Source organism: Erythrolamprus reginae, chromosome 8 (assembly GCF_031021105.1).
Source record: "Erythrolamprus reginae isolate rEryReg1 chromosome 8, rEryReg1.hap1, whole genome shotgun sequence".
NCBI lineage: Eukaryota > Metazoa > Chordata > Lepidosauria > Squamata > Dipsadidae > Erythrolamprus > Erythrolamprus reginae.
This window is the reverse complement of record NC_091957.1, coordinates 13,648,531-13,661,040: the sequence shown is the minus strand read 5'-3', so window position 1 is coordinate 13,661,040 and position 12,510 is coordinate 13,648,531. Positions and strand designations below refer to the sequence as shown.

General features: G+C 41.3%; 1 protein-coding gene across 1 annotated transcript in view; it reads left to right on the top strand.

Moving 5' to 3' along the window:
- The window catches only part of COL5A1 (collagen type V alpha 1 chain), a 243,625-nt gene that overhangs the window by 207,610 nt on the left and 23,505 nt on the right, over positions 1-12,510 (top strand). Inside the window, 7 exon segments of the mRNA XM_070758910.1 lie at positions 2,605-2,658; positions 3,684-3,791; positions 9,219-9,272; positions 9,734-9,787; positions 10,018-10,125; positions 11,234-11,287; positions 12,231-12,266. Coding sequence (XP_070615011.1) covers positions 2,605-2,658; positions 3,684-3,791; positions 9,219-9,272; positions 9,734-9,787; positions 10,018-10,125; positions 11,234-11,287; positions 12,231-12,266 — 468 coding nt within the window.

Here is a 12,510-nt window from a genome sequence, read left to right as displayed (position 1 = left end):
ACGAAAGGCAAGGAGGGTGGGGGCAGTTCTAATCTCAGGGGGGAGCTGGTTCCAGAGGGTCGGGGCCACCACAGAGAAGGCTCTTCCCCTGGGACCCGCCAAACGACATTGTTTAGTCGACGGGACCCGGAGAAGGCCAACTCTGTGGGAGCTTATCAGCCGCTGGGATTCATGCGGCAGAAGGCGATCCCGGAGATATTGTGATATAGGGGGAAAAAACGCGAAGTAGTTTTTAATTAATATTTTTGAAAAACCGTGGTATAGACTTTTCGCGAAGTTTGAACCTGCGAAAGTCGAGGGAACATTGTACAGACCTTATCATCAGTTCCTTGGATGGTTGTCAGGCTGGGAGCTTCCAGCCACAAGAGCTGTTGCCCTTTCAGTCTTTCCTATCCCAGTTTTTAGCGTAACATCTCAGATAATGCCACTGGTCTCAGCAATTCAAAGTGTTGGTTATGACCTTTAAAGCCCTTCATGGCACTGGACCAGAATATCTCTGGGACCACCTCCTGCCGCACGAATCCCAGCGACCAATTAGGTCCCACAGAGTGGGCCTTCTCCGGGTCCTGTCAACTAAACAATGTCGGTTGGCGGGCCCCAGGGGAAGAGCCTTCTCTGTGTCGGCACCGGCTCTCTGGAACCAACTCCCCCCAGAGATTAGAACTGCCCCTACTCTTTCTGCCTTCCGTAAACTCCTTAAAACCCACCTTTGCCGTCAGGCATGGGGGAATTGAAACACCTCCCCCGGACTTGTTCAATTTTATACATGGTATGCTTGTGTGTGTGTGTGTCTGTTAGTATATGGGGTTCTTTTAAATCTTTAAATATTTTAAAGTTATTTGAATTATTTATGATTTGTTATATCTTGTTGTGAGCCGCCCCGAGTCTTCGGAGAGGGGCGGCATACAAATCTAAATAATAAATAAATAAAATAAATTAAAGAGCCGCAGCTGAACGGACAGGTGTCGTGATGCAACCAGGGGGGTGACTGTTATCTCTGCCCCCGCAGGGTGGGTTGCTGTGGTGGATGTATGGATATTTTACACCATTCATCAGAGACCAGATTCTGCAAATCTGCAAGGGAAGCACCGTCAGAGGTGCCAATTATTGAAAATATAATGCGTCACCATAACAACAAATCTCTGACATACTTGGAAATCTTGCAGTAAATGAAGGCAGATTCTATGTTGCTCTCGGGAAGAAAGGATTATTTTTCTTGCCTGTTTGTTTGCATCCTGTTTCCAGAACAGGAAAGCAAAAATAAGAACAGTCATCAGATGCTTTGGAGAAGTCCCATCCCCACCAGAGATGGGGTGTGGTCTCCCAGATTTCTCTGGTTCTCCTCCAGGCACATTTCAGATATCCCATAGCTACAATTTCAAGGTTACATGTTTGTTCTTTGGATAAAAATCATTCTTTGTTTGCTTTCAAACTTCTTTCCACTTCAAGCATCCGACGGGCGGTAGGAAAAGCAAGAAGGATGCTTGGCTGCATAGCTAGAGTTATAACAAGCAGGAAGAGGGAGATTGTGATCCCGCTATATAGAGCGCTGGTGAGACCACATTTAGAATAATACTGTGTCCAGTTCTGGAGACCTCACCTACAAAAAGATATTGACAAAATTGAACGGGTCCAAAGACGAGCTACAAGAATGGTGGAAAGTCTTAAGCATAAAACGTATCAGGAAAGACTTAATGAACTCAGTCTGTATAGTCTGGAGGACAGAAGGAAAAGGGGAGACATGATCGAAACATTTAAATATGTCAAAGGGTTAAATAAGGTTCAGGAGGGAAGTTTTTTTAATAGGAAAGTGAACACAAGAACAAGGGGACACAATCTGAAGTTAGTTGGGGGGGGGGAATCAAAAGCAACATGAGAAAATATTATTTTACTAACCTACTGTGAATTAATGGCATTCACACCCAGAAAAGTCTACAATCCTTCCAAGGGCTAATCGAAGTACAGTGTTCCCTCAAGTTTCTCGGGGGATGCGTTTCGAGACCGCCGGCGAAAGTCGAATTACCGCGAAGTAGAGATGCGGAAGTAAATACACTATTTTTGGCTACGAACGGTATCACAAGCCTTCCCTTAACACTTTAAACCCCTAAATTACAATTTCCCATTCCCTTAGCAACCATTTAGATTATTACTCACCATGTTTATTTATTAAAGTTTATTTAAAAAAAAAATTATTACAGGCGGACGAAAGTTTGGCGATGACATATGATGTCATTGGGCAGGAAAAAAAGTGGTATGGCGGGAAAAACCGCGAAGTATTTTTTAATTAATATTTTTGAAAAACCGTGGTATAGACTTTTCGCGAAGTTCGAACCTGCGAAAGTCGAGGGAACACTGTACAGACCTTATCATCAGTTCCTTGGATGGTTGTCAGGCTGGAAACTTCCAGCCACAAAGCTGTAAATTAAACTCTCTCCAGCAGTCTCTGGGACATGGACCACGAGGAGCCAATCTCCCCCTCGGGCAATGGTGGGGGTGGATGCTGGGGCTTCCTCCAGTCGAGCTGTTGTTAAACCCAACAGGAGGTTCACAAGGGGGGATGTTGCTACAATCATTTCACTGCTCCGTGTCTCCCAATCTTTTTAGGGACCACCTGGACCAGCAGGACCTGAAGGCCGTCAAGGAGAGAAAGGTGCCAAGGTGAGTTTAAGAAGCACCTGAAATAACAACTGGCTGTATAATTTAGCTGTAGCAATTAATGTGGAACAAAAGTAAATTGGTTGGTGGTAGTTCCAGGAGACGAAACTAGGATAAGGAGGCAGCGCAGGTTAAAATATATGTACCGATCATTAAGATTTAAATATATTAGATAGGATATTTTGTGAAAAAGAGGGGGGATCATGATGGGTACGATCTAGAGCAGTGGTTCTCAACCTGGGGGTCGAGACCCCTTTGGGGTTTGAACGACCGTTTCACAGGGGTTGCCTAACACCATGGGAAAAGACAAATTTCCCAGGGGGTAGAAATTAAAGCTTCTATTCTGGCACCTTGGAACATATTTTTAAAATCTGACCAATCAGGCGTTTACAGTGGGGGTGTCCCTCTGACCTTCCTGCCAATCAGCTTAAAGCTCTGTTGGGAGAATTGGTGCTAGACTTATGGTTGGGGGTCACCACAACATGAGGAACTCTATTAAGGGGTCGCGGCATTGGAAAGGTTGAGAACCACTGATCTAGAGGAACATCTCAAACTGTAAGATAATGGTTATAGATTTACCCACTTAGGGAAAGATTTAGAAGGTGGATTGGAAGTAGGAAGGAAAGAGAGAAAGGGGGGGAGGGGAAGTAGAGAAAGAGTAGGAGAAAGAAGAGGGAAGGGAAGGGTAGTAGAAGGCAGTAGTAAGAGGGAGAAGGAGTAAGAAGTAGGTAGTAGAAGTGGAATAGCCACCTGAGATAGAAAGAGGGAAGTTGAGAGATGAAATAACATAAAGCAATTCGAAACATGAGTTAGTCTATTGTATTTGAATAATGATATATGCATATTAAGATGTATTGAAGGTATATGAAGTTGAATGTTGAATGTGAAGAAAAATAAATAAAACTTTTGGAAAAAAAGAAAGAAAGGTGCCAAGGTTAAAAAAAACAAAAAACCCTGAGCTGCCACCAGACAAAGCAGCATTTCTGGTTTTGACCATGGTCTCCCTCTAACGTCTTGCTTCTCTTTAGGGTGAATCTGGATTGGAAGGACCTCCCGGGAAAACGGGTCCAGTTGGTCCTCAAGGACCTCCAGGAAAGCCAGGTCCAGATGGACTTCGGGGAATACCTGGCCCAGTGGTAAGTGTTGGCCAGCCAAGGCCAACTTCACCTCTAGGAAAGCCTTGGTCCCATCAAGAAACCCAAAACCATGTTGGTCGGGGCTACTTTTATGGCTGTATGACGCAGTGGCTCAGTGGCTAAAACGCTGAGTTGTTGATTAGAAGGTCGGCAGCGGTTTGAATCCCCAGCATGGTGTAACGGAGTGAGCTCCCGTTACTTGTCCCAGCTTCTGCCAACCTAGAAGTTCGAAAGCAGGTAAAAAATTGCAGGTAGAAAAATAGGGACCGCCTTTGGTGGGAAGGTAACAGCGTTCTGTGCGCCTTTGGCATTGAGTCATGCCGGACACATGACCATGGAGTTGTCTTCGGACAGCTCTGGCTCTTTGGCTTAGAAATGGAGATGAGCACTGCCCCCTAGAGTCAGGAACAACTAGCACACCTGTGTGGGGGAACCTTTATCTTTATCTCACAGGCACAGAACCTGTCTAGTCTAAATGTGTTTCTTCCTCTTCTCTGAGCCAGGAAAGGCCAGAAATGTTTTCTCGCAAGGTTTTCTTGGAACAGAGTCTAGACAAAAGCTCACTTAACAATTGTCTCCCTTAGAGACATAAATTTTGGGCTCAATTGCTATTATTATTATTATTATTATTATTATTATTATTATTATTATTATTATTATTATTCTGGAGACCTCACCTACAAAAAGATATTGACAAAATTGAACGGGTCCAAAGACGGGCTACAAGAATGGTGGAAGGTCTTAAGCATAAAACGTATCAGGAAAGACTTAATGAACTCAATCTGTCTAGTCTGGAGGACAGAAGGGAAAGGGGGGACATGATCGAAACATTTAATTATGTTAAAAGGGTTAAATAAGGTCCAGGAGGGAAGTGTTTTTAATAGGAAAGTGAACACAAAAACAAGGGGACACAATCTGAAGTTAATTGGGGGAAAGATCAAAAGCAACATGAGAAAATATTATTTTACTGAAAGAGTAGTAGATCCTTGGAACAAACTTCCAGCAGACATGGTAGATAAATCCACAGTAACTGAATTTAAATATGCCTGGGATAAACATATATCCATCCTAAGATAAAATACAGAAAATAGTGTAAGGGCAGACTAGATGGGCCATGAGGTCTTTTTCTGCCGTCAGACTTCTATGTTTCTATGTTTCTATTATTATTATTATTATTATTATTATTATTATTATTATTATTATTATTATTATTAATAATAATAATTATTATTATTATTATTATTATTATTTATTATTATTATTATTATTATTATTATTATTATTACCATTATTATTATTAGATTTGTATGCCGCCCCTCTCCGTAGACTTGTGGCGGCTCACAGCAATCATAAAAACAATGTACAATAACAAATCTAACATATTTTTAAAATATCTAAAAAAAACCTTGTGTTAGTAAGTTGAGGACTACCTGTAGTACAAACATCCAGAACAACAAATGTCCTTTCCCAGTCCTGGCTGGTGTTCATCCTTGGAACTTCTGCAACATCAGATCAAAAGTATTAGAGGTAGCAACGCCAGGCCAGAGTCATTTTTGTTGGGGTCTGGTTTGGCCTGCCTGTTTAATACGTATTCTTCATTGTGGGAATTTGTGAGGGGGAATTTCACGAGGGCTCTCTGTACGTAGCCATAACAAATTCTTATTAGGTCATCCTTTATCTTCGCACTCCTGCACCTGCACGGGAGGAGAGGGGTGGAATCTGCCATGTTGGCAGTTGAAGATTGGCCAAGGTGATAGACTTGTGGAGGGGACAAGGGGTTGAGCTTTGAACTAGAGAAACCCCTGGGGATTTCAGATTGAGGTTTCACCCAGAGGTGCCAACAAGGCTCTGCTTGGAATTTTAAGGAATGCTTTGCCTCGGACTCTGATTTAGTTTCAGCTGCTATTTGTTTATTTATTTATTTATTTTGTCCAGTACACAATGAGGGTTTTAGTGGATATATATCTATATACACATAGTAAAATACATGGTGAAGGTTATAGAGGAGATACTCATAGTAAAATATATCTAAGAAATAATAGAAAATAAGGTATAGTAATAGAACATATCAATGAAAGAATAGAAGAAGAGATATAGGAATAGAAGAAAGGTATAGGAGATATAGGAGAGCAATAGGACAGGGGACGGAAGGCACTCTAGTGCACTTGTACTCGCCCCTTACTGACCTCTTAGGAATCTGGATAGGTCAACCGTAGATAATCTAAGGGTAAAGTGTTGGGGGTTTGGGGATGACACTATGGAGTCCGGTAATGAGTTCCACGCTTTGACAACTCAGTTACTGAAGTCATATTTTTTACAGTCAAGTTTGGAGCGGTTAATATTAAGTTTAAATCTGTTGTGTGCTCTTGTGTTGTTGTGGTTGAAGCTGAAGTAGTCGCCGACAGGCAGGACGTTGCAGCATATGATCTTGTGAGCAATACTTAGATCTTGTTTAAGGCGTCTTAGTTCTAGGCTTTCTAGGCCCAGGATTGAAAGTCTAATTCTCGTAGGGTATTCCGTTTCGAGTGGAGGAGGGAAGGGCTCTTCTGGTGAAGTATCTTTGGACATTTTCAAGGGTGTTAATGTCTGAGATGCGATATGGGTTCCAAACAGATGAGCTGTATTCGAGGATGGGTCTGGCAAAAGTTTTGTAAGCTCTGGTAAGTAGTGTGAGATTGCCAGAGCAGAAGCTACATAGGATTAGGTTTACAACTCTTGAAGCCTTCTTGGATATACTGTTGCAGTGGGCTTTGGCACTTAAATCTTTTGTTATTAGTATACCAAGGTCCTTAACCGAGTGGGGATTATCTGTGATAATTTGATTATTCAGTTCGTATTTGGAGTTCAGATTCTTCTTCCCAATGCGTAGGACAGAGCATTTGCTAGTTGAGAATTTGGAACCCTGACAGGCAAACTAGACCTAGATTTGGTGCAAATGTTACCAGAATCTGAGGGGCTGGAATACCCAGTTTCTTGGGCAAACATTTCCTTCTGTTCCTTCTAAGAAGAAAAGTATCAATTCTGACATATGTAAAATTAGTTAAAGTTACGATATTAGGCTGTGATACCATCCATCCTCTATCAGTTTATAGCGGCTGTCAAGGCTTTTAGAATGATGGATACAGATATGACAACTGAAGACAAGCATCCACATAAGATTAATTGGAGTTTAGTCCATGGAAGCTGAAGCCAGCCTGTATTTGTTGGGCATTAAAGGCGCCACAAGTGTGTCTGTTGATTGTTGTGATGGATGTTAATCTCATTAAAGTGGCATCACTGACGGGGAGCAGCCTCCCCAGGGACCTAACCAAAGGCACTTGTCAAGACATCAGATAACTGTAACTGAGTGATTGAATAGATTCTGTTCCAAATCACTTAATAAACTAAAAATCAAGACATCCTGGTTTATGGTAGGGGTCAAAGCTCACCATCTGGTTGAGAAGAAAAGGGGGAGTGGGGCTCTTTGTACAGAGAGCAGAAGGAGAGTCGATGGAAAAGGAGTCTGGATCTCCAGGAGAAGCAAACACGCTTCGACTGGTTTTCAATCCTTTCCACAAATTAGTCGAACCAAAAAAGCTGCAGGTTGTAGGTCAAAGACGACCCATAGCAGTTTTATTTTTTTTAAAAAAAAATATTTTATTGTTTTTCTCAAACAAACATGACAGACACCACATATAACATTTAGTGGAGCTACAGTCGCTCCGCTCAAAATAGAAGTCTTCCTTATACAAAAAGAAGAAAGATGTTATTGTTGTTTAACGCCGTCTATGAAATATATAAAAATATCTATTTATAAGACACTACATAAAAACACATCTAAAAGTTTATAAGGATATATATAGAAATTCTTATTTTGTAAATTAAATCAAACTAAAATAAAGAAGATAAGAGAAAAAGAAATTACATTTATATTGTAGATAATCACAATCTAATAGCCTTTTACTATTAAGTTCAAATTTTCAAAGTAATATAACAACAAGCTTATCTCTTTATCTTTTTATCCCACCAAGTACAGTAGTACCTCTAGATATGAGCTGCTCCACATGTGAGTATTCCAAGTTACGAGCCACGACGGGAGCAAAATTTCTGTTCCACACCTGAGCTCAAATTCGGGATATGAGCCGAGCTTCCACTAGGTGGTGCAACAATCCTTGCTTCTGGTTATCTCGGCGGGGAAAAACAAAGTCTAAAGCCATTTGTTCCAGATACGAGTTGATCGACATACGAGCTCCGTTCTGGAACGAATTAAACTCGTATCTAGAGGTACTACTGTATATACCTTCTGCCAGATATCATAAAATTCTGGGAGTGCAAAACAGATGGAAGTGCAAAACAGAAATAGGCACTTAGTATCACACTTGGTGGACATGCTCAAAAGCCAAAAATACTGGAATTTAATAGAAAAATGGTTAATAGAAATAGCACAGCAAGAAATAAAGAAAACATCAGAACTTTTTCTACTAGGTATATCAAATAACAAATATTAAAAAAGACATATATTACTTAATAGTTCATATATTAGTAGCCGCTGGGATAGTTTTTGCTCAAAAATGGAAACGGGGCAGCAAGGTGGGCTGCGCATGCTTTTGGGGGAGGGGAGGGGGGTAGGCACGTGTGCACATGCTAGCACACTAAACACACCGTTTGGGAACACAAACCAAAGAAGGTTCGCCATCCCTGTTGTAGAACGTGGGAGAGGTACGGGTATCTCCAGGGTGGCCAGCAAACCTGGATAACAGGGAAATCAGGGAATGACCAGGGAAATCGGCAGTTCGGGAAATATCAGGGAATTATTATTATTATTTTATTATTTTTTATTTATTATATTTGTATGCCGCCCCTCTCCGTAGACTCGGGGCGGCTCACAGCAATAATAAAAACAATGTACATTAACAAATCTAATATTTAAAAGTATCTAAAAAAACACCTTATTTAAAAGCAAGACATACACACAAACATACCATAAATAAATTATATAGGCCTGGGGGAGATCTATCAATTCCCCCATGCCTGACGGCAGAGGTGGGTTTTAAGGAGTTTACGAAAGGCAAGGAGGGTGGGGGCAGTCCTGGAATTAGTGAAAAAAGCAGAATAAATCATGTGTGTGTGTGTGAAACCAAACTGTATTAAAATGTTTAAAAGTCAGGGAAAATTCATGTAAAAACAAAAGAAATCCGGATTGCACTGCCTGGCCGAGTCAAGCAAAAATGAGCATAACTGTGGCAAGAACTCGCTTCCTCAGCTACCAATATTTCTCCACGGCTTGGCCATTTGGTATGACGTCATCTACGACTGCTGCCTTAAGTAGATTGGAATTCCAAAATGCTTCTCTCCCCCCCACTCCCCGGATACCCTGACTCCCACCTTAGTGATCTGTGTCTCCTACTATTGTGCCATGAATAGCTGAAGGTGTCCATTGTTTTCCAGGGCGAGCAAGGGCTTCCTGGTTCACCAGGCCCAGACGGACCTCCTGGCCCAATGGTGAGTCCTGACTTTCTGGGAATTGGGCTTGATTGATTGATTTGTTGATTTATTAATTAATTAGATTTGTATGCCGCCCCTCTCCGAAAACCCGGAGCGGCTCACAACAGGACACAATACAAATCCAATGATTAAAACAAATTTAAAACCCAGCCCAGATTCAGGGTGGTCTCTTTCCTCCACAGAACATCTGGGCTGGCCAGCCCCTCCCCCCCTCCCCCAAGAGTTTAAGCCCTCCCCTTGATGTAGCCCCCTTGGATGGAGCTAGAGGGCAGTTCAACAGTGGCCAGGCTTTAGCAGTCTAAAAAGGGAAGACTCAAAATTAGAATGGTGTGAACATTGGTCCCAATACACGTTTCCTTTCCCAAATTAATTTGGCTCGTGTAAATCTTGGGGGTGGGGGGAAGTGGCTGAAGAAGACGCCTGATTTTTAGTGACCCCTCTTCTCCTTTTCTCTAAAGGGTCCACCTGGTTTACCTGGCTTGAAAGGGGATTCGGGGCCAAAGGGAGAAAAGGTGAGTTTTTTTCAGCATGAAGAGAAATGGCTTGCAATCCAGAATCAAGGCAAAAATTAACCGCCCAAGAAGCCTCTGGATTTGAAGCACCTGGCTTAACTCTCGAGGTCACTTCCTGACCTGGGAAGAGAGCTCCTGAAGCCAGCTGGGAGTTGCCCTTCCTGGACAGGGCCTGGCTTCTCTCACCCTAGTTCGAAGAGTGTTGGCAATGCGGCCTTTTCCTTTTCCAGGGTCATCCCGGATTGATTGGTCTCATTGGGCCCCCCGGTGAGCAAGGAGAAAAGGGAGACCGAGGATTGCCAGGACCTCAAGGAGGATCGGGGCCTAAAGGAGAACAGGTAGAAAGAAATTTTACATGTAGTTATACAGTGTTCCCTCGATTTTCGCGGGTTCGAACTTCGCGAAAAGTCTATACCACGGTTTTTAAAAAATATTAATTAAAAAATAATTCGCAGGTTTTTTCCCTATACCACGGTTTTTCCCGCCCGATGATGTCATATGTCATCGCCAAACTTTCGTCCGCCTTTAATAAATATTTTTTTTAATAAACTTTAATAAATAAACATGGTGAGTAATAATCTAAATGGTTGCTAAAGGAATGGGTAATTGCAATTTAGGGGTTTAAAGTGTTAAGGGAAGGCTTGTGACACTGTTCATAGCCAAAAATAGTGTATTTACTTCCGCATCTCTACTTCGCGGAAATTCGACTTTCGCGGGTGGTCTCGGAACGCATCCCCCGTGAAAATCGAGGGAATACTGTACATATTTTGACAGCGGCCAGGATTGTATATGTGCAAAATTGGAAAGGGGAAAATATCCCCAAAGAGGAAGAGGTTATTAAGAAAATATTAGATTGCGCTGAAATGGATATGATGACAAGACGGTTAAAAGACCAAGAAGAATCAGAATTTTATGTGATTTGGAATAAAGTGTATATATGGATAAATAAGAGGAAGAAATAAAAGTAAAACCTATGTGAGAAATGTAGAAGAATGGTTATGACTTAAATTTGGTGTTTTATTTAGTTTATAAATGAAGGGGTTTTTTTTATATAAGATCAAATAGAATTTCTTCTTTTCATTTAAAGTAATAAGTTGATTTAAAGTATTAATAAGGTATTCTTTTTTCTGTATGGAAATTTGACTTCTAGAATAAGTGGGGAAATTGCAACCCCAATTTTATGTTAAATGTATGTTTGTCAGTTTTGTCTTTTTAATGAAAAATTTAATAAAGTTTATTCAAAAAAAATAAAAAAGGAGAACAGGTAGAGCACTGAGACCATGGCTGCAAAATCCCTTGGGGGTTCCTTCATGGCCAAATCTTAAGATTCGATCCGGGGGAGGATGAGTCTGAAACTTCCGAGTTGGAAAGAATTCCCCCACTGACTCTGGGGTTAAGAAGACACTGCAAACTCATTTGATTTTCTTCCTCGTCTCCTTCCTCCAGGGTATTCAAGGTCCATCGGGCCCTCTTGGCCCACCTGGTCCTCCAGGGCTGCCGGTGAGTATAGCAGTAGCACTTAGACTTATATACCGCTTCACAGTCAGCCTATTGCTTCCAACAGTCTGGATCCTCCTTTTACCCACCTCGGAAGCAGGGAAGGCTGATTCAACCTTGAGCTGGTGGGAATCGAACTGCTGGCAGTCAGAAGAGTTAGTTTGCAGTACTGCATTCTAACCACTGCACCATCATGGCCGATAGATAGATGATAGATAGATAGATAGATAGATAGATAGATAGATAGATAGATAGATAGATAGATAGATAGATGATAGATAGATAGATAGATAGATAGATAGATGATAGATAGATAGATAGATAGATAGATAGATAGATAGATAGATAGATAGATAGATAGATAGATGGCTAGCTAGGGTAGATAGATAGATAGATAGATAGATAGATAGATAGATAGATAGATAGATAGATAGATAGATAGATAGATAGATGATAGATAGATAGATAGATAGATAGATAGATAGATAGATAGATGGCTAGTTAGGGTAGATAGACAGACAGACAGACAGACAGACAGACAGACACAGACAATACTTAGCACTTATATACCACTTCCCAGCCCACTCTAAGCAGTTTACAGTCAGCCTCTTGCCCCCAACAATCTGGGTCTGACCTTGGAAGGATGGAAGGCTAAGTCAACCTTGAGCCAGTGAGATTCGAACAGCGAAACATCTGGCAGCCAGCGGTTAGCAGAAATAGCCTGCAGTTCTGCAGAATAATAGAACATAATTTGACATTTCAGTGATTTCAGAAAGATAAATATATTTATTCTGAAGTATAAGAAGAATTGTCAGTGTACAAAACAAGCTGCCTGTTTCAGCCTCAGACTGACATGCTGAACATGCTAATTAATATACAACCTGTATATTAACTTAGTTATTTTTAATGAATGTTTTGCTAATGAGCTCTTCTGTCTTTCAACTAGGGGCCCCCCGGTCCAAAAGGAACTAAAGGATCTTCCGTAAGTACAAATATAAAAAACTATCAAAGGAGGAACATTGTTATATTGCTGTTAATGGTAGTATTGCAGTCCACATAGTACGGTGAGGATGGGGTTAGTAGAAAAGCTCTCTCTCAGTTGGCATTGTTTGGCCGACGGGATCTGGAGAAGGCCGACCCTGCGGGCTCTAATTGGTCACTGGGTGGTATGTGACAGAAGACGGCCCCATAAATAATAATAATTATTAATAATAATAATAATAATA